General features: G+C 41.4%; 1 protein-coding gene across 2 annotated transcripts; it reads right to left on the reverse strand.

Moving 5' to 3' along the window:
- Positions 1–1,128: 1,128 nt before the first annotated feature.
- tpm3 (tropomyosin 3) lies at positions 1,129–21,974 on the reverse strand (the record flags this gene model as incomplete). 2 transcript variants are annotated; one of them, XM_080015207.1, is made up of 10 exons in its annotated part: positions 21,729–21,973; positions 20,184–20,309; positions 13,101–13,234; positions 11,811–11,928; positions 10,451–10,521; positions 4,300–4,375; positions 3,306–3,368; positions 3,101–3,170; positions 2,447–2,525; positions 1,129–1,707 (listed from the first exon to the last, which is right to left on the reverse strand). In XM_080015207.1, the coding sequence occupies exons 1-10, from the start codon at positions 21,840–21,842 to the stop codon at positions 1,704–1,706; spliced, it is 855 nt and encodes a 284-aa protein (XP_079871333.1). In that variant the 5' UTR covers positions 21,843–21,973. The 2 variants fall into 2 exon arrangements, with proteins under 2 accessions (XP_079871333.1, XP_079871334.1); XM_080015208.1 differs by lacking the exons at positions 1,129–1,707; positions 4,300–4,375 and adding an exon at positions 7,068–7,143 and having other exon boundaries at positions 2,443–2,525; positions 21,729–21,974.
- Between the last annotated feature and the right edge of the window lie 1,771 nt (positions 21,975–23,745).

A 23,745-nucleotide genomic window follows, 5' to 3' on the forward strand; every position in this document is an offset into this window, starting at 1 on the left:
CTTTAAGCCTATAGGCATGTGCAAATTTGACTTCATATTTGCTTATGTTGGAAACACCCCCAACTCATAGAGATCGCTTGCCTACGCCCAAGAGCAAATAGTTTCAAACATCCAATGTAAGACGGTGATATGATTTGGCGAGCCGAAGCAATGGCGCAAACTTTGGGTCGGAACAAATATCCGAGAGAAAAAACCTTCTTTGATTTCATGTTTTGAAGAGCGGTGATGCAAAGGTTTGTTTATCGACAGACATCATCTGCCAGTCCTTCTACCACTGTCTCACGTGGAGGACCATGTGTGAGATTTTACTACAACATTTTGTGTATCTTCAAACAAGACTGTTTCAGCGTCCACTCATGGCGGTGACATTTTAAACGGGACCCATGATACAAAACTCTTTTTCAGTGCTTTTGCACATACATTTGGGTCTCTGATGGGCCTACTAAAAAGACAACCCATTCGGTTTTATGTGAGCTTCCCATTTCAGAAAATGTGGTGAAATAAGCCGTTCAGATTTGAAGCCCCATCCTACGTTAAGTGGGGCTTCGATAGAATTACAACCGCCCTCCATCTGAGTAACGCCACCCACGGCTGGAGTGCCACTGGACCCTCGAGCACTGAAGCTAAGAGCTAAGCATGGGAAGCGCTCTGGTGTTGGCTGCAGAGACCAGCACAAATCTTTTAAAAGAAAGAGGAATTAACAACTGTCCGTGACAAAACTTAAGACAATGGAAATGTAAGTATGTGCTATCTGTTTCTTTCTGTGTGTGTGTGTCTGTCCACGGTAGAACTGTACTGTATGCTATGGTGCGCGATCCACTCCCTGTTTCTCCAAAAAAAAAACGTAGACGTAATTATTTTAATTATTTTCAGACTTTTTCTTAATTAAATGAAACAAACGCTCCAGCCCTGCCGTAGTAGTCTTTTCAGGAAAAAAATAAAACCTTCAAAAACATGTTTTGGGGACCTCAGAGACCATATATTAACTTGTGGAAAAGGACCATAATAGATTCCCTTTAAATCATCAGGATTTTGTTCTAAAGATAATGCAACTTCCCCGTTATACTGAAGCAGCACATAGGATTGTACCCCCCAAAAAAGGAAAATAACTTGCAAAATGGGAGAATAGCCATGAAAATATTAATTTATTAGTTTAGAAACCTTAACTGTGCTTATTTTATTGGATATTTTTGCTCTATCATATCAGTATGTTGTGTATTTTTTCACGTTCTGCCAGGCCAGCAAAATGCTATGGATGAATTGTATAATTTAAATTTCAACATATTAAAAAAAAAAAAAGAATCAAAGAACAATGAACGACAAGACCTAACTTGTGTATGACATTACTCCCCCAACCCGTCCTTGTTTAACATTCATAGAGAATTATAATTTCAGTGCAGGAAGGCAAAGGAGACAAGTGATGGACAACACAGTAGTCTCAAAGCAATGGAGTGTGTTCCACAAGAAAGGAGGTGTTTAGGCACGTAGACAGAGAACGGAAATTGCAACACAAAAAAAGGGCTACAGGGGGGGAAAACGGTAACAGAAAAATTATGAAACAGCCGAGGAAATTGGCGAAGACAGGAGGTGGAAATCCAAGAGTGAAGACTGAGGAGATGGTGAGACGAAGCAGAACAGCATTTAGAGAAGAGTTACGAGTCTTGAAACCACAGCTGGAGAGAACAGCACAGCTTCCAAAACATTTATCTGAAAATATAAGGAGTGAAATTGGTTGGGGGCATTGAAGAATGTTTGGATCAGTTTCATCAAACTTTGAAGGCCACCTCGAGGATTTTTTGCATTTATGAGCAAGTAAATTTTTTCCTATGGTGGCCTTAAAGTATATATAGTTGCTATTCAATATTCTTGCTTGACAAAATATGTAGATGACATGGGTTTTCCTATTTAAAGTTCATGAAAAAGTGCAAGATGGGGTTATATGTAGCTTGAATGTTATTCTCCCTTGTAAGTCGCTTTGGATAAAAGCGTCTGCTAAATGACTAAATGTAAATGTAAATGTTAGATATGACCCCGCTGTTGATTATAGGATGAAAGTGGGAATGTCACATTAGTAGATTTGTGGACTAATCCCTCAACATTAAACATTTGATATATTAGTGGTTTTATATCTGCAATGTTTCAAAATTTGATTCACCTGGAAAAATGGCTGTTATTGGAGATTTAAATGATTTATTATTCACAGATTATGTAAAAAGTGTTATTTTGCTCACTACAATATACTAGTTTAAAAAGAACACAATCACAACAAAACACATTTAGTTAGTATTTAGTTTAGTTAGAGTTAAAGTAAATACTGTTAACCAGATAGACCTTTTCGCTTAGTTTTTGTCCCCCCCCCCCCCCCCCAAAGAAGTTAGAAGAATGCTTTATGCACTACTGACAAACTCCACTCGCATGTCAAAAACACACACAAGTCACTATTTACATGGAGGTCATGTCATTGAGGGCGTGGTCCAGCTCTTCACTAATAGCCTTGTACTTGAGTTTCTGTGCATAGAGCTCATCTGTGGGCAACATCCATAGACCGAGAAAGAGCGGAAGACATACCACGAGGGAAGGAAAATAGTTTAGAAAAAGAACAGAGAGGACAAAAGACAAATATGAAAGGAAAGGACTCTTCACAAAATCCAAATGAAAAGGTTGGATCCGAGGACAAGAGATGGAAAAAAAAAAAAGAAAAGTCGAACCGTATCTATGCAAACTTACTGGCGCAAAAATAAATAAGTAAATAATCTGTTTTGTCCACAAGCTTCAAAATGTTGCCACGATACAATGGCTGCTGCATTGTGCAAACAAATATGTCTGTCTGTTGCATATGTCAAATGCATATTGAAAACTTTATGGCTCCACTTTAAAAGACTGACAAAAAGAAGAGATCTCATCCATGAAGGCTTAAGTTAAAGATATAAGTATTATCGGGTATTCGGATGTTTGTTTCTGACTGTTTGATTTATTGATTGTAGTGGAGATATACAGTATGCATATGCATATGTATTCATTTAGGTTTCAGTAATCCAAAATGTGAGGTTCAAATAAATTTGGTTCTACTGTAATGACAAAATATATATACAAATTTTACCTTCCAGGTCATCTATGGTCTTCTCCAGCTTGGCAACAGACCTCTCTGCAAACTCTGCACGGGTTTCAGCCTACATAGGGACAAAAAGCACAGCGACAGCGTGGGATGAGGACAGTTCAATTGTTAAACACGGTAAACATAAGACAAGCCTCTCTGACATTACTGCCCCCCCATTTTTTTTTTTTTTATGTATACTTCACGGTACCTCCTTCAGCTTGTCGGTCAGGATTTTGATCTCTTCCTCATACTTGTCCTCTTTCTGTGAGTACTACGGGGGGGGGGGGGGGGGGGGGTGGAGACAAAAACACATTAAACCCCCCAAGAAAACAAGGCTTTCTTAGAGATGCACAATGCAAACCCAAGTCGTTGTACATGCCTTTCCACACAAGATATCCAAAACACATTCCTATTTCCTATGTGGATTGGTAGCAACACTGTATATATTTAAATTCTTGAACACTCATGCAAAGATGAAGCTTTGTTTTTTTTACATTAAGTAACCCTTGGTTAACAGTCATGACTTTGAAAGTAGTGTCTCTTAACAGCCAATAGACAAAATTATCATGCCAACTCTGAGCAGCAACAACTGCTCACCCGCTGTTCTAAAACTCAACAACTTGCATGTTTAGGAATGCGGACACCGGTGTTGTTAAACTGCACAACAAACTTTGGAAGAAGCACCCCGTTGGCCTGTGCTGATTGAGCAACATCGGTCTGTAGCAATGGTATGGCACCGTATTAAATCAGAAATTAACTGAAGCTTTCTCTACATAATCACAGGAGCATGACCTTTTGGAGAGCCTTAAGTGCAAGTTCAAAAGCTGCACCAAAGCGGTGAATGATAGACTAAAGGTAAGGCCTTGACTTAATGCTCTTTTTATTACTCTTGTATTTACAGACTCAAGATGGGATACCTTGAATATTTATGCACAAACAACACGAGACGGGATGAAAGTGAAGTTATACGTTGCACCCCGTGGTGGAGAGACTTGCCACGAGAGCAGCGTAGTTGGCTCACAACGCACCACCTTTGTCCATTATTTTGTATGTTGGTGAACAAAAACAGATTCTAATTCGACATGGCTCAACATCTTAACACACCTTCACTCTCAGCATGCAAAAGCCACTGAAATTTCCGACAAGCATGAACCACACAAAAAGAAGGTCCTACACTCTGCAACTCTCCACCCCCACCCTACCTTTTCAGCCTGGGCTTCCAGAGACTTAAGGTTATTGGTGACGTTTTTCAGTTCTTCCTCCAGCTCAGCGCATTTACTGGAGTTTGGGGAGTTGGGGAAGGGGTGTAATGGCACAGGAAGATAGAAGGAGGGGCAAAGAAGATGAGGCAATGGCCGTAGGACAGTCAAAGCAGAGAGGGGAAGGGAAGGACAGATATCAGCGCAGCCGTGAGGAAAGAATAATTATGTAGGTTCGAGAGCAGTTGAAAGGGGAGCAGTAGGAAACACTACTGCAAGAGCAGAAATGGCAATGAGTCGAATGGGTAAACGTTCTGGTGGAGAAAAAAGAACTTGCATTGAATAAGTGCAGCGGATTGAAATTCACTAACCAGAGCTTTGACTTGTGTGTCTCACTGATGAAGAGTTGAAAATGTTTAATATGTATGCATGTGCAATAAAGACTGGTCGTGTATTATATTGTTTTATCTAGACATTCAATTTTATCTTTTAATTTTAATAAGGGCTCAGTACATGGGAACAAACCACTATTAAGTTTAAAGTTAATTCATATTGATATAATTCCATGTTATGCTTATTAAATGTAAATAATATGTGCTTCTCAAAGGTGTATTAAATGCTTTGATAAATTGAAGTTTCTATTTGATCGCTGATGTTTATTAGCTACAGTATTGTTTCACAATAGAGCTTCAATTTGATGGTGTCCTTGGCAAAATAACACACAAGGTTTGCAATATAATGTATCATATCAATTTGCTTTACAGTATTCCTGTAACAATGAATCTCCATTTTGATAGAAAGTCTTGTTTTTTTGTGTTACTTGTATATAGTTTTCTTAATATAAATTATATTTACATAGCTTTATGACTTAGCTTTTACAGGTAGAGATTTCTCAACCTGTACATCACCGTTCACTTGCTCCTGCAATATAAAGACTTTGATGAAAGCCTTTTGTTATGTTAACCCAACCTTTGGGCCATCAATAGAGAGATTGATTACTATTTACTAAAGCTGGTTGTGAAAAGATAGTTTGATAAACAAATTTCCAACATAATATAAGACTGTGTTTAACGAATCAAACTATTTCTTTTGGATAGTATAGTCATTCAATCAAACATTCAAATATATCAGCACTAGAACATGTCCATGCACTGAACAATGACAACATCACAAAGCATGCTTTTCTAAAGAGGTCCACAGTCACAAAGCATGCAGCTATTCAAGGACAAATGGACATTGCTGCGCTGTCAAGCCTCCTCCTTGCAACAAGATTTACTAGATGGATCTGGAATGATTGTATTTGCTGGTTAATTAAAGCAATACAAAGCCTCAAAATAATAAATAGCATCAAAAAAGGCACTGGTGGTGAAGGTACTCACTGGCACCAGACTGTACCTTACAAATTGAGGTGTACAGAATGTTAGGAAGAGTGCTCAGAAGAGTGCAAAGGCATGTCCAGACATGAGCCCTGGTCACACCAGTGAGGTTCGGTGCAGAATTCCATTCATTTCAGCCAAATTGTTGCAATTGATCCATGTCCTTCCTGCACAGTAAATTCACAGCGAAGCCTTTCCGTAGGTCAACTTAGAGGCTAATTCATGCCATGAACCAATAGCAACACTTTTTTAAACTTTTTATTTTTGGTCTGCTGATCTCTGAAAGGGAAAACAAAATGGAGTAACCTATCATTTTGGCTGTCTGTGGTATGGTTTTCAGAGAGCTGTGGCACTGTAATGGCGTTGTGTCACACTGTGTTTCCTTCATTCGCGCTTCATTGCTTATAGCTCCGAAACCGGCACAGACTTCACAAATGCTCTTTCACTGAACTCTTGCACCGCCAATTCCCTGTGTGACTGGGGCCATTGGAAAGGGGGATAAAGGTCAAAGATGTGCGAGATTTAAGGAGCGGCAAAAGTGAATGTAACAGTGTTCCACATGGCTGCAAGAACAACCATCCTATGGTCCTCAAATCAAAATGTGTTTTTTTTCACAAGACAGGACACTTTGTGCCTCACCTTTTACCTTCCGGCACAAATGATGCTTTCAGGGACGAGTGTTTACAGGATTATCACCCAGGATTAGTACAATGTAAGATTTTAAGATAAGGCATCACTGTTTGGGTTTGCAACCATAACATTCATAAGAAAAGCATGGACATTGAAATTGGCACTCTTAAAGAGAACGTCTATAATTAAGAAAGATAACGAGTTTGTTTAATAATTATTATATGCAAACAGACAGACCTATAAAACAAGAGGCTGCAGTATAGTTCAACTTAATGTGGTAGTAAAACTTACATAAAATGTTGTGGTGCACAAATTGCATTTTTAAAGGAACCATCTCTTCAAAAACTGCCATTGTCTGTCACACTCAATAGTATAGTAGTAACCTTTTCCCAAAACCATGTAATTAAATGCTTTCAAATCAATCACCAGCTATACCGCTTGACCAAATGAGGAAGGAAAAAGCAGACTGGGTCAATCTGCGATGCTTTGCTGTGCGTCTCAGAGCAAATGAGTTCTTCAGTAGAACGTCTTCATCCCATACTGAGGTTCATGTGCAAGGTTAAGGAAATCAAAGGGGCTAAATTCCTGACATGGTGGTAAGATCTCCATCCAACATTCTCGCAGGAAGCCCACAACTTAAGTATTGAACGGTCAATCAAATGCCTCAGCATTGCTTCTAGGGCAAGGCACTTTCACCTAGTCGGAATAATTGCATTCATGAACCAGCACAGAAAGGAGGAGTAGAAAACAGAGAAGTGGTTCTACCTGGTCCTCAGAGGCCTGCAGAGTCTTCAGTGATTGGTCAAAGCCTCTCAGATCCTCCTCCAATGCCCTGCCCTTGCTGTTAGCGAGGAGGGACGGGGTCACAGGCCATCATGCCGGGTAGGGTTGGAGGGGTTTTGGGGGGCGGTGGGGAGTGGCACGATGCAGCACCATGCGGTGGAATTTAGAACGGAACCCCCACATACATGCACACACACCACAACAGAAGGGCAGGAGGGCAGTTTTCTGGTTAGAATAAATCTATTGTAATGCAAATCACATGCAAACACACTGGTCCACTCTAATGGCCGTGGGAATAGTGTAAGAGTTGTTGCTTTCTCAAAATAGCCAATATGAGGTCACTGGTTTTCATTTACTGTTGTGACACTGTATGTTATCACCATCGTCATTTACGTAACAAATCCCAAAGAAAGGTTTTCTTTTGTGATGGGAATTTTCTCTAAAAACTCTAAGGAGTTTGGTATGCAAGAGGGGGCTGTATTAATATAGTTAAATGTATGTCATTTGTACATAGTGAGAGTTTGATGCTTCTTAAATGAAATTTAGTTTATGGATTCTGATTTTGTGCATAATCTAATAAAACTGAGCGATTGCCTTTACTTGATAATACCAGATTGGAGAAAAAAAAAAAAAAAAAAGATACTAAAATGAACTGTGGCAAGTCGCACGCACGCACATACAAACATACATACATACATACATACATCTCACCAAAAGTTAGGGATATTCGGCTTTCGGGTGAAATTTCAGGATGAACCTAAAAATGCACTATAACCTTTACAGGTGAACTTAATTTGACCGGCAAAATTCACAACAGGTGTTTGATCCATGAATCGACCAATACATTTCCTAGTTCAATTAGAATTGGTATTTAAACAGTCCTCTTCATCATGCTGTTCACATTTTGACATCATGAGACCAAGACGACACCTAACGATTAATTAACAGTACCTGCCATTGTGAGGCTTCAAACAGGATGTTCTCAGGGGGAAGTGGCCACTAAGCTTAGAGTGTCACAGAGTGTCATCAGCAGCTTGCAACAGAGATACAGAGACTGGAGGAGTCACAGAAAGGCATAGAAGTGGACGTCCTTTGGCCACATTCCACACTGATGACTGCTTCATTGTGAAAAGTGCCCTGTGGAACCGGATGATGATGCCACTCAACTCCAGGCACATTTAAGGGAGGTGAGAGGCATCCAAGTGTCACGTCAGACCATTCAAAACCATGGTCAAAACCATTGGCGTGGTCTACGTGCTAGACGACCTGCAAGGTTACCTGACCACCCACCAGGCACAGGCATCATCATTGGACAAGGGACCAGTAGCCTCAGTGCTGTTCTCTGATGAAAGTCGAGACGTCAAGGAGAGCACTATGCATCAGCCACTGTTGTCACTAGACGAGCCTTTGGTGGTGGTGGTGTTACAATGTGGGCAGGTGTGTCTAGTCAATACAGAACTGCCCTACACTTTGTGAATGGTACAGTGACAAGCCCATACTACCTGAATAACATCATTAATCCAGTCATTGTGCCCCTGCATGAACAACACAGGCCTCATTTCATCTCCTTGGACAACAATGCTCCAGCTCATCGAGGTCGCATCATTAGGGAACGGCTGCTGGAGACTGGGGCACCTCAAATGGAGTGGCCTGGACTTTCTCCAGACCTGAATCCCATAGAAAACCTATGGGATCAGCTGAGTCGCCGTGTAGAGGCTTGTAACTCCGTACCCCAGGACCTCAATGACCTGAGGGCCGCCCTTCAAGAAGAGTGGGGTGCCAGGCCTCAGCAGACAATAAGTCAACTTGTGAACAGCATGAGATGTGGTTGTCAAGCTGTAGTTGATGCTCAAGGGCACATGACAAGTTATTGAGACATTGACATTTTTTGTTGTGGTAAACCCACCACTGTTGTTGGCTTTTGTTTCAAATAACTGTTTGAGATGAGGAAATCACCAGTGGATGCTTCTACTTAAATGTCCTACTTTCATGAAATAATATCACGGTCGCGTGAACTTTTTACATTTTCCATAAATTTCACCCGAAAGCCAAATATCCCAAACTTTTTGTGAGTTGTGTGTGTGTGTGTGTGTGTGTGTGTGTGTGTGTGTGTGTGTGTGTGTGTGTGTGTGTGTGTATGTATATATATACACACACACACACACACACACACATACACATACACATACACACACATATATATATATATATATATATATATATATATATATATATATATACATACATATACATACATACATACAGATACAGACAATGTGATTTTCTGGATTTTTTTTTCTCATTTTGTCTCTCATAGTTGAGGTATACCTATGATGAAAATAACAGGCCTCATCTTTTTAAGTGGGAGAACTTGCACAATTGGTGGCTGACTAAATACTTTTTTGCGCAACTGTGTGTGTGTATGTATATATATATGTATATATATATAGGCCAGACAGAACTGGTCCCAGGCTCCCCCTGCTAGCATGCTGTAGTGTCCTTGAGTAAGACACTTAACCCCTAATTGCCCCTGATGGCTGCGTCCATCGGTGTTGAATAATTGTAAGTCGCTTTGGATAAAAGCGTCTGCTAAGTGTAATGTAAATATATATATATATATATATATATATTTTTTTTTTATTATTAATTTCCCCCAGAAATATCAAACAGAATTTGCATCTGCATGTACATAGTTATTTTTTATATCGTAAATTAAATTCTTTAAATCAAATTTCATTTGAGACAATTCCACAGAATTACAGAACTAAACGTATTGTAATTACAACTACCCCCCCAATTCACTTTGATATTAAATGTAACCAATTATTAATAAGAAAGAAATATTAGTTATCAAACTGTAATTTTATGTAGTTAGATTGGCAATTTTTACTTTAATTTTACATATGGTGGATTTAGACTATGCATGTTGATATTCCACCTTCAGTTACCAGTCGAAATCGTGAGGTATGCAAAATCGTGGTGACATCCATTGAAAAAATGTTTATAATGTGGTTATTAAAGGGTAATATAATAATTCCTATGTGAAGAAACATCCCACAGGAATGTTGCAGTTTATACCAGAAGTCCATGGGGGAATAAATAAATACATCCTAAGCAATTGTTGTGTGTTTGGGAACAACAAAAATAAAAGCCTATAAAGCTATCTGTAAAGTGGAAAGAATTCATAAATTGGCAAAAATGTAGAAGTAGTTGAATAGGGTTTTATGAATGTATATACAATGAGTTATTTAGTTCACTGTCCATAATTAATGCATAATCTATAATTAGGTGCATCCAGACCCCATCCCTGTGTCGCAAACTGGTTCAGTATTTTGACCATCTTAACTTCCAATGTTCATACTTACGCCTCCGCAAGCTCAGCCCTCTCTTCTGTGCGTTCCAGCTCCCCCTCAACGATGACCAGCTTACGAGCCACCTGCAGAAAGACATAACTTCATTTTCTAAGGAGAACTGTACGAGAGAATCGTTTGATTAGGGCTCGGTGGCCACAAGTTTTGAATAATTGATGGGTTTATTTAGCATTTTGACTTTTTAAACACTCACTTGAACCTTTACGTGGTACTCTTATCCTCCGCCCACGCACAGGGCACTTAAGCAGATTTGGGGACTAAACCAGCAAGACATGGACTATGAACATAGACTATTAGTAGAGATGCACTGTTTTTCAGTTACGATCCCGATACATATGTGCCAATAACGATACTGATTCAGATACCAGAGATTTTTTTTTTTATTATTATTTTTGATGTTGTTATGTGTCAGGTTACATGAGGCTGTAGTAAATAACACAGCACTTCTTATTAAAAGAGCAAAAAAAATACGAATATCCATTACATTTAAACCGGACACAATCGACAAGCCGGACGTATCTGTTGTTTTTAGTCCTCATCCGGCGATTGATTTCAGTGTGGCGCTGCACGAATAGAACTACAACCCCCAGTAGCTCTAAAGCGGCGCACATTATATACGTCCAAGTCATGAAGTCTTATTTTGAGGACGAACACAGCTGAATGCCTGCTTCAATCAGCGACGGTTTGCCCAACTCCAACTGCCAGTTCCCATTCGTGCACGCTTTGAATTACTTGCCGAGTTGAATTCTCGAGGAGGCACACCTTGGAATGGAATTTGGATCTGTGACGTCAGTCTGATATCCGGTGAGCGAATGACGTCAATATCTGCATATGTATATTCCCTTCAACCAACATAATGGTATCAAACCTGCCAACCTTGGGAAAATATTTTGAGCACCACAACAATGTAAGAGGAAGTCTACGTGGTGTTCAAGTTACTGCAGCTAAATGACTCCATCAGTTATTCACATCGTGTGCGAACTACTACTGCTAACTATATATACACAAATTTATGTCATTAGGATATACCCCAACCAGAGATACACAGATTGCAATTTTGTTGGCCAATATTCATTTCTGTTTTTAAAGCCTGACCTGCTGAGTCGGGCACGCACGCACGCACGCACACACACACACACACACACACACACACACACACACACACACACACACACACACACACACACACACACACACACACACACACACACACACACACACACACACACACACACACACACACACACACACACACACACACACACCTGTGCAGGCTGGCAGGTCTGTGGTATACGAAATTCCATAATGTCAGCCTCCCAAAACATCAGGACGAGTTTGTGGTCCGAGCACTCACCTCTTCATACTTGCGGTCAGCCTCTTCAGCAATGTGCTTGGCCTCCTTCAGCTGGATCTCCTGGAGCTCCATCTTCTCCTCGTCCTTTAGGGCACGGTTTTCAATCACTTTCATCCCCCTTAATAACACACATATACACAGCTTCAGACTCTAATCTTGCTAATGACTGAACGGTTGCAGAAAAGGTATTTTGGGAGCTGAGCTTTGTTTGTAGAGCTAATTTCTTCATTACTTTAATATTGTTTGCAGACAGAAAAATAAAAGCACAAAATTAAAACAAGTTTTATTGAGCTTCCAGGTGCAGTTCCCGTACCACATGGTGATGCAGCCACTCAGGAGACTCAGTGCATCTTATTATCCATGTAGCCATCAATGGGCCACATGTAGAAGGTAATTAGGATGAGGTTACAAAATGCTACCAAACAACCCTGCCTAGCTGTCTAGAAAATAGTGAAGGCATGAAGGTGACCATGGCAAGATCACAGATGTTGCCCCTGAGGAACATGATCACTCTCTCCATTTCTGATGCTGAGGTGTGTCCTCTACCTGCTTCTTCCTGTAAGCCAGATGTTAAGGCTCTCAGATCCTCTAATCGCTGCCAGTGACCAGGCAACTGTCTGCTGACTTTGATGGGGGTGTCTGTGCTTAACACATGGAGTAGAGGAGGGGGCCGAGTACATAGCCCTTGGGAACACCGTTGCAGAGATTCAGAGTAGAAGGAGTGGCTGGTGACCATACGCACTATCTGGGGCCTGTCTGGGTGTCCAGGATCAAGCTCTCTGAGCTTGGTGACAAGCTTACATTGGAACTAGGCTGTCCAAAAGAGGCACTTCATGGCAACAGATTAGCCTACATGATGAAAGTATAGTAGCCATTTTCACAGGGTGTCCTTAGTTTCTTAGAAAGATAGATCGATACAACAGGGATATATGCAGTAGCCATGAGCTGGTGAATAATCAGCTAATTTCAGCTTTTGAACATAGTACAGTCCTCCTAGTGAAACATTTCCAAAAACCTGGATTGGCTTTGTCATCATGGGGTATTGTGTGCAGATTATTTTTTTGTTTAATCTCTTTACAACCTTACAGCTTCCTACCTTTCAGGTGCATTTCCTCATCACACACACACACACACACACACACACACACACACACACACACACACACACACACACACACACACACACACACACACACACACACACACCCCAAATGTTTTATGGGCCTTACCACCATTATGCTGGGTCGTTGAACCCCACATCATTGATGAAATACACAGCATGAAACTGACCTTTCACTCTCGTCTGCAGCCTTTTCAGCTTCCTCTAGCTTCTGCAGAGCTGTGGCCAGCCTCTCCTGGGCTCTGTCCAGCTCCTCTTCAACAAGCTGGATGCGCCTGTTCAGAGAAGCTACCTCTGCCTCGGCCTGGACAGGAGACAGATAGGCTTGTGACCCACTTAAAACTTTTAGAAATCTGTCTTTTGCCCCATCTGCTGAAACACCAAGAAAATTTCTTAGTGTTGTCTGCATTATGACGTCTTTTTTTATGTTATTATGTGTGGCACTGTGTTTGTTATATAACTGCTACCGCTAGCCATACAAGCAATACGTGTTAGGAGCAATCTTCATACAGACCGTAAAATCAGCAAAACCAGTGACTTTAATTATATCGAGTTGTGGTCGGCAAATCTAATTGTCCAACAGTAAGCCAAATTTTTTAAAAGGTTTAGGTGCATTTGGTGTATCTGTATGTAAATGAGGGGACGCAGAGTGAAGGACATGAATCATTGATGCAGTTTGTCTTTATTTGACATTGCTACAGCAGGTATGTTTCAGCCTTTCAGGAGACACTTCCAGGAAATGTCATTGAGCCCCCGAGCAGGGGCCAAAGTTAGGAATGCATGGTTTCAGAAAGTAACGGTCTTCCCCAATCCCCAGTACTTGGGATTTGTGGATAAGCCCAACCCAGAGGTAGGTCTTCAGACGTGAAATAAGCTTGCTCAGAGCATGGGTGGCATTTTGACTTTCTGATCCAGGAATTATGTTCCTCCAAATATGGGACATCTTAACCAGCAGTATATTGGCAGGTAAACCCAGGTGTACTGTGCATACACACATCTTTCTCCTGCAATTACACTATACCCACCTAGCAGCCTAATAGCAATACCTATGCAGTGTACCCACCCAACCAGCTCGTGCTACAGCCCCTGGCCTTGTCAAATAGTAATCCTGGTATCCAATCAGACAACATGAGTGACAATAGGAATGTCAAGCATGCAGTCTGACTAAATGGTGACAAATTCCCAGTGCGGGGAAGACTTGGTTACAGGGTACAGTGGTGGCAAGTAATTTACTATTAGTAGTAAGTACTTTGTTATTGTACTTAAGTACATTTGTCAAGTATCGTCTGTTTCAGAGACTTTGACTCCACTACATTACATTTTAACTCCACTCTGAACTATAAGTTTTAACAAAGTTGTGTTACTTTGTTTTAAACCAGAAGTTTTGGGCTTATATTGTTTTCTTCTTTAACCACTTTGTTGCCCATTCTTGTACAGTGTTTGTCCAGGTTTTATGGACATTTATGCGAAATTTCACAATTCCAAATTTTATCTGAACGTAGACTGTTGATACAGAGGTTTATCGCAATTATTTAACTCATATTACTCGGAGCGTATTATAAAGTTTGCCGGACACAAAACGGCCACGCCCATGGGAACCATCTCTCAGTACAGATAAGTGACGGAGCGCGCACTTTTTGAGATTACAAAATGCGAGGGCCGATGAGAGGCGCGTCGTGAAGACTAAAGGGCGTTTTGTTGCAACAGGCTTCGGGGGGGAGAGAGAGAGAGAGAGAGAGAGAGAGAGAGGTCCTCGCTTGTAAACGCGTGACTAAACTCCGACAGGAGATGTCGCGCCGCGCCCGGTTCAGCGCGTTCTGCAACGCGGCCTAGGAGCCGCCGAGGCGAGCCTGCGCCGCCAGCTGCGGCTCCATCCGCAGGGCAGTCACGTCGCGCCCGAGATCCGGCGGATTTGAACCAAATGGCCGAGTCAAAAAGCCACGACCCCCCCCCCCCCCCCCCCGTCCCCGTCCGCTTTCTTTAAACACCAGATGGAACCTGAACTAGTGATACAAACCTGAATTCCCCATGATTGGATAAACGCGGTGTACAAAATAAGCGCACCCTGGCCTCCATACCTGTTCCCTGGCTCTCTTCTCATCCTCCACTTCCCTCTGGAGCAGCTCCGCCCGCTCCTCGGCCTCTTCCGCCTGCTGCTGCAGAACTTTAATTCTTCGCTTCACGGCGTCGATGCTGTTGGATCCAGCCATGTTCTTGTTTGTTGGCGAAAGGGGGCAAAACCCGCAGGCGATAACAAAAACCCAACAGGGATGCAGATCGGAGGTGAAGCGGTTCGACGGGGAGGCGTTGCTCTGGAAAGCGCTCAAAGCTGCGTTTTCGTCGAGAGATGACAGACTGTGAGATGATATCACCCGAGAGGACGGTCCCCGCGACGGATAAATGTGCTCCGAGCAAATCAACAACGAATTCAAACTTTGCTTGTCAGCGTGCGTCTCCCCCGCCCAGCTCAAATCACCGCTTCACTCTGCTTCTTGCGCTCACGCTGACTTCCGGCCTGCTCCACCCAGTCCAGAGAGACAATGCAGAGGAATGCTGGTCCAGGGTCAGCCGGGCGCCGCCAAAAGCCCGAGCACAGGAAAAGCGCGTCTGTTACGTGTCCTGCGAGCCAGGTGAAATGACGTCATGACGTAAACTAATGATTTACAGCCACATTCACACATTCCAAGCCACGCCCGAGCCGATGTACAGAAAACATGTGACAAAAGTAGTGCAGTGAAAGTATATAAAGTATTTCTAAAGTATTGTTTTGAATTGATTGAAAGTTACGGTTGCGTATTTTTTTCCATTATCAAGATTTTAATGTATTGAAAAGGGCCAAACTCTTTTCAATTTCTAATACTTTATTGAGAGTGCCAACTTGTTATGCTGTATGTCTGTCTGTCTGTCTGTCTGTCTGTCTGTCTGTCTGTCTATATCTGTCTGTCTCTCTATCTATCTATCTACTTACCTGTCTGTCTGTCTGTCTGTCTGTCTGTCTGTCTGTCTGTCTGTCTATCCATCCATCCATCCATCCATCCATCCATCCATCCATCCATCCATCCATCCATCCATCCATCCATCCATCTATCTATCTATCTATCTATCTATCTATCTATCTATCTATCTATCTATCTATCTATCTATCTATCTATCTATCTATCTATCTATCTATCTATCTATCCATCCATCCATCCATCCATCCATCCATCCATCCATCCATCCATCCATCCATCCATCCATCCATCCATCCATCCATCCATCCATCCATCCATCCATCCATCCATCCATCCATCCATCCATCCATCCATCCATCCATCCATCCATCCATCTCTCTGTCTGACTGTCTGTCTGTCTGTCTGCCAATCTATCTATCTATCTATCTATCTATCTATCTATCCCATTAATTATCAGCACAAAAACTCCAACATCAGGTCCTATGTATATTTTGTAGTGTGAATTAAGTATTATATCGTTATATTATATAAAGTAATAATATTAAATAATATGAATTTGTTATGAGTCATCTGAGTTTCACTACTTTCACCCAGTGGACACATTATGCTCTGCAGCAGTGTCCACTGATTCCCTAGCTGTGTATTTTTATGTTTACATTTTTTGGTGAATTAGGTAAGTTGAGTAGGTCCGGCGACGCCCGCTCAGCACCCTCACCCATCCAACTGTCCCAACCGGCCCCTGAAAACTGCTCCAACCACCTCATGCCAACTCCATACACCCCATCCTGCAATGCAGCTGCGATCTGGGCCACAACAGGACAACCAACTCAGGGTCAGGGAGATTAAAGAGCTCCCACTTTTCTCACTTTCTCATCCTCAACAAACGAGGCCGATTTGTATTTTTGGATGAAGAACTTCTCTAAAGAACTTTCAAGGCCCCCCCAACACATTTGACTCCTCAGTTCAAATCCACATAATAATAATAATAATAATAATAATAATTCATAAATATAGCTGGAGGCAGCAATACATCCAGTCTAGTTATGTTGGGGGCGTTTTACAATTTCCCGGGTTCTCTAAAACGCAGCACGATTTTCCGTGTTTACTTTGAACGCCGGCTGGGCTCACTCCTGGTCTGTCGTTTCCTGGTTGCTTGTCTTGCAAAGCAACCATTATGCGGTCTACACATTGCAACCCCCCTGTCTTAAAAACAACGCCAGTGTTTGCCTGTAAACGAGAACTTCTCATTATTTCAACTCACCGTGTCGTCCGTGGAAATAGAGCTACACTCTCAGTGATGGGTGGCCGTTCGGTGCCGTGTCGGGCATGTCATTTATTTGTTGAATTTTTTTTCCTTGGATTACTTTTTCAGTAAGTTACGCTTCCATGATACAATACGAAAAAAACATTTTGGTACTTCTGTGAGTAATCACCATTGCACGGCTTCTATTTTTCCGACACCGCAATGGATCTCGAATGCATCACTCAGTCGCACATTTCAGTGGTTTCGGGTGGACGCGGTGACAAATTTTTAAGGACCGCTTTGTATTGTATTTTTCATTCATCTAGCAAAGTAATGTGGACCACAGAATTAAAAAATAAATTGAGCAGATCTACGGACACCCACCAGGTAAAATGTGATATAACTATACACATAAATCGATAGTTCAGTAATGTCGAACCACTACAGAGCCTCTGATTCCACTGCGCACACAATAACAAAAAGACCTAGGACCTGTACCCGTGATGATGATGATGATGATGATGATGATGAAGAAGAAGAAATTATTGAAGTACTATTAAAGTTTGCAAAAGTTATGTAGAAAAAAAAGCTATATATATTTCTAGCACTGATATGTATATCATTTTCGGCCCCCATTCAGTGGCTGTTAATAGAGCCAACTTAATTTCTGATCCAGAAAGAAAAAATATAAAATATATATTAGATATTAGGCTTTTTTTTTTTTTTACATTGTCCCAGTGCTGTGACATCAGACAGACAATTTGACAGTCTGTTGAACAATAATACAAAAATAACTTAACGCTCCATGATTTGACAGAGCAAGCAGCTCCCTGTGGCATAGATGCAGAGCTCTGACGCCACCTGGTGGATGTCCAGATATTTGCTGCTCCGTTTGCGTGGCTTTTCCTTTTCCTCCACAAATTGGGTTGAAGAGGTGAGTGCGCACGGGAACATGTTTTATGAGCTTTAAACTTAAATGTGTGACTGTCTGGTGAAACATATGAATCCGGGTCATAATGTCAACATTTCTTTGGAAAAGTGATTAAATGGGCATTACAGATAGTAAGTGTGACCCAGCGCTGTCTACTGGTTGAAATCAGCAGTAAACGTTCAGGGGGGATGCTGCACTTCTAGAGGCTCTTTACATCACAGAGTAAAAATGAATTGATTGAATTGAATTTAACTTAATTTAATTTCAAAAGCCTATTCAACCCAACCTACCACGTATTGACTGATCGGAGACTGTGAGACCACAGCCATTTTAGGCATTTTGGGATTCGAGACACATCTATTAAAGGAGCTTGTACTGATGTATTGATCTGACTTTGTTAACCTTACGTATTTATAATTTTTTTTTTCTACTAACCTGTTACCTATTTCTCTTTTCCTCTGGGGTGCTAGAAGGAACCCCCTCTCTCCTTGGCCTCTATTTGGCATTTGGAGCTGCAGTGAAGTGAAGCTCAGTTACTCTTTAATCACTTTAACTGGAAATACACTTGGCTTGGCTACCAATTGGAAACTGGCCGCCCAACGTTCCTCCTTGAAATAGTCCACAAGCCACAACAGGGATTTCATCACAAAGTAATTGTATGTCATATATAATGTGTATATTGTATTTTGGCCATGTTTTTGGCAATGGGTATGGTTTAAAACATTTCAATACCGGAATCTATACCAATCCGATTACATTCTAAGTTATAGTTTCTTAATAACTTTTCTGCCTTACAAAAAAGAACAATTTATAGAGACATTTAATTTAATTGTAGAAACGTTCCCTTTTATTTTTACCCAATGATGCTTTATATTTTTTCTTATTTTAATCATTGATATTTTTTTTTTATCCTCTTTAAAATGTCAGAAAGAGCCTTGTAAATGACATTTCCCCCCAATGTGATACATTATACACTGTTCTCTTTTTGTGATAAAAATCATTTTCAAAATGAGGTATCTAAATGAGGTATCTGCCCCATAATGTTTCAATACTTGGCAGTATTATTTACAGTAGGTCAACAAATAAAGTAGGTAAGTATTGAATTTCTACATGCGGCCCTAGGTGGCATTTGTAAAGTGACTGTGGCATGTGACAGGGGCGGTGTTGATGCTGAGTGGTGAATGTTTTTATCTTTCCAGAGTACTGTGTTGCACTGTTAATTAAAAGAAGAGGGCGAGGAAACCCAACACATAATGCTGAACGCTATGAGCTAAGCGGAAAGGACTTTGTCCCCTAAAATGGACTGGGGCATCAGTTAAGATAACTGTCAAGGCTGGAATGGCTGACATCACGACCAAATTAGGTCCCAAAGCCCCCGACAGCTGCTGTGGAGTAAATGGAGAAAATGAAGGGCTATGGGAAAGAGAGGAGGAGAGAGAAAGAGGAGAGGCCGGCAAGTTGAGCCTTGTTGTTTGTGGAGCTGTCAGTGCAGTGAGCTCCAGGGAAAAGGTTTCAGCGACAGTGTGATTTAAAATAAGCTTGAAGGTGATGGAGCACGTCCGAAAACCATCGATAGTTTTACCTGCAAACTAAAGTATGCTGGACCATAGTTTACAGTACATCGTACGCCATTTCGGGCACGGCTGAATATGTGTGCACTTGGGGGCGCTGTCAAACTCACAAAACCAGAATGTCTGGGATATTACCTGACTTTTTTAAATATCATGTTTGGATGGTGGTTCATACAAATGTTTGCATCGTTCCATGTGTGTCAGAGATTCTGGTGGTCTACACATCAGCATTTTCCTGAGCTTCTGTGAGCCAAGGTTTGAGGCACTCAGGCTTGAGGAGTCTTCTGCACGTAGGGTTTGTTTGCTTGCTCTAGACTGTCAATGTTGACCAAACACTGTTCTATTTTGTGTTTACCCAGAACCCCCTGTGGCTTTCCATAGACACATTTACTTACATCTTTGGGCAAGTCTCCAAAATGTTTCAGCGTTGGGAAGGTAAGGTACAACCTAAGGCCCATTCCTTCAACAAAGAGCTCCACCGTTAAAAATCGATACCTAATAAAAAGTATTTAATTGTTAAGCAAGGTGTTGCCGTGTCCTTGCTCCCCACTCACGTCCGCTGCCTTCTTGTCCGCCACCTCCAGCTTCTCCTGGGCGTCTTTCAGGGCCTCGGAGTACTTGTCCAGCTCGTCCTCCGTTCCCTTGAGCTTTTTCTGCATCTGCAGGAGCTCATCTTCATGCTTAGAAAGAAGGAGGCGATAGAATGAGTTTGTACAGTCAGGATGCATTCATATCATACGTACAATAGTTCGATGTCCTGGATGCCTGCATTTAATGAAGTTATATGCAAATAAATTAAAACAAAAACTTTTGTGATTCATGCTAATCTGGTTTGGAAAGTAGAGGGTAGGATTAGTCCAGGAAACTCATAGCGTGCCCTGACAACCGCATTATACAAAATACTAAAAACATTGATGGGATTTTTTTTTTTTCCATCAAAGGTTTCCAAGAGCATTTTCAATGTGAAACTAAAACCCTGCCAAATTCTTCCTCCACTCAAGCCCTAGGCCCTGGGTGACTCAAGGCTATAAATACACCAAAACGGAGGCTTCGCACTTTGCCGATGTGAATACCCTCTAACATCTATCATCACTCCCTCTCTCTCTGTTCGCATCCTTTCTGTGTGCAAATTGTTCCTCCATCACTGGACCCCCTCAAACACTAGTGCATTCTGGGGCTCCGGTATCATAAATAACAGCTTGGGTTCCTCACAAGCAATGCTGATCCCTGACATGGGCTGAACTTTCTAGCCCCCACCACCACTACCCACAGTTAGGACATACAGCTGCTAGGGACCGATGACAACACCAGCCTATTCTTGAACACCCCTTCATCCAATCCATTGTTAGAAGCACCTTTAGTGAGAGATGCAACTTATGTCGGTCCGCCAGCGCACGTTGATCGAAATAGCTCCACAAAGGCCACAAATCCTAATAAACTTGTAACTTTTCACTTTCAAACCTTAACCTGAAAAGTTATGAGGCCATGTTATGAGGTGGTTATTCAATTAGTCCTCCGAAACTGATTCACCCAGTTACAATATGCCCTTAAGATAAAGATACCTAAAAAAACATTAGGTAAGGTAACTCTTTGTTCTAATAGGGAAAACATCATTTGAGGAGGGGTCTCTTATCGTCAAACCTTGTTAATATTTTTGAAACCAGCCTCATGTTACAATAATGGGGAACTTAGACTTAGTGATCACTCCAGTATATATTGACCATAGCATTTCTGTCTCACAACAAAAGCCATTATTTGGTTATTATATCAACTATTCTTAAGTGGCTGCTAATTGCAACCTGTTTACAATGTAAAAAATCAAATGTTAAACAAAAAAAATCTTATTTTATATTGAGATTCAACTGTGGCCTTGGCCTAGAATTATGTGCATACAATAACTTTTGATGCACTCCACTCTGAAAGAAGACATTTTAAGGCATCTTGCCTTTAAGAATACAATATTTTGACTACTATTTTTGCTAACCTATTATCATGAGATTTTTTGGGGGTTTTAAGATTTTTTATTTTATTTATTTATCTCAAAATCAGGTCTGTCACAGCACTGGAAGCCCTGACCCAACAGTGTGACAGATGCTCACCTGCTTGCTCCTATCCTCTGCTGCCTTCTTATCAGTTTCAGCCTGCTCCGCCTGGTCAAGGGCGTTCTCCTTGTCCAGCTTCAGCATCAGCATCTTCTTCTTGATGGCCTCCATCTTGTCTTAGTTGAAGGTTTTTCGGGGCTTGGCGGCTTGAGATTAGATGTGGTTGGAGCTGGTGGTGGAAGCACTGAAACCTGCAGAGACAGAGACTGACAGGCAAAGGAGAGACACCAAACTCTGCCAGGGGCAAAGGAGGCGCATTTATATCCCCAATGGAGATGCACGCACGCACTTCTCCTCCGCCCCCTCCCACCTCATCCCGCTGACCACACCTAACTCTGCCCTTCTGGAATCACAACCAACTAATCCTGTAACTCTAACCCTAACCCCCCCCATCCTGTTCCGGCCCCTTACACACACACACACACACACACACACACACTCACACACACACACACACCCGTTGCCTGATGGTAGTAGGCCTGTACAACACAACCCCGTTAATGGGAACCTTATTCAAAATTTCTGGTCGAGTGAACCAAATCAGACCAACGGGCACGAGGATAAGTCCATTGTCTCGGGGAAAAATGGATCAGTCTGCGAAGAAGTTGAAATGGTTGACGCTCCGTCCACCAGCTCAGACAGAACTCTCGAGTCAGGATGATGAGATCTACTGTAATGATTCTCTTCTAAGGGTCATACCCATTGAATAAAGCACTTGGACTGGACTGAATTCTGACATACTGTGTTTGGATTAGCCATTTGACTTTCCCGTGGCTCTGGACGACAACAGACAGGTGAAATATATTATGGTCTATCACAGAAGGCTGCTGTGAAGGAGTTGGGACGGGAACAATGACCGACGTCGCCGGAGAACAATGCGCTGCCTTGCTATTTCTGTCCCGCAAACATACGCACGACTCAAATTACAGCCAACCGAGGATGGACGGATGGAAGCGAAAGGAAGGTCTGAGAGGAAAAGGGCACACACACACACACACACACACACACACACACACACACACACACACACACAAAATGATATAACTACATGATTTGTCTCCTTATTTCTGACTTCCCTTTTATATCAACACACTCTTAAAATGGAAGGAAATTCAGTTGGAACAAACTAGAAATTCTTTAAAATAGAATAAAATAATTATTTTATTGTTATTAAACTGACTGGACAAGAATATCATATCAGCTGATTTATATACGGTATTAAAATAAGGTATTTCTAGGAATTGCTAAACGTTTTTAATGAGAACAGCAGCCTTTCGATGCAGCACCATCCCGAAATTTGGATTTTCGAATGGTCTAAAAGCACTTGAAGTAAAATTTTGAAAAGAACTCGATTCAATTATTTTCCTTTTCGAAATGTATTTTTTTTAATGTTAACTTTTTGCAGTGTTTAACTTAATGTTGTAAATTATTTCTCAACAATCTCTGTGTTACAATCCCACGGCAGCAATGACATTAAATAATGTCGTTAAGTAACTAAATCAGTAAAAGTCCATTTGCTTAATGAGTCGACGGGTGAAGATGTGGAAGACAACGGCATCTTATGAGGTTACACAAACCTCCGATGTCAGGTCAAAGGCTCCGGGTTCAAGCACGTGTTAAGTGTTGAACCACGACTCTGGTCAGACAAACATTTAGGGTCAGAGTGAGGGGCACTGTGGAGAGCCGATTTACTAATGGAATTTTGTTGAACAAAACACAGTCTGTTGAACTGTAGTTCTGGCTGGAACTGATTAATTACGTGAATTAGTGCAGCCTTGCAATTTTGATCTTGCAACACAAAAGCTCATTTTGATAATTTCATCCTTTTTTTAGGTGGAATTTGAAAAAAACAAAAACTTGTCTGTGACATACAGTTGGTTTGATACTACAAAATGTATTTCGTTTTGTACAATGCGTAAGTCACTTTGGACAAAAGTGTCTAATAACATAATATAATGTAAGTGTTCTGTTCTCTCTCAGAGTGCTCCCTGTGAGCCTATATTGAGTTCAACAG

The sequence above is a fragment of the Zeus faber genome (assembly GCF_960531495.2).
Source record: "Zeus faber genome assembly, chromosome: 1".
Taxonomy (NCBI): Eukaryota; Metazoa; Chordata; class Actinopteri; order Zeiformes; family Zeidae; genus Zeus; species Zeus faber.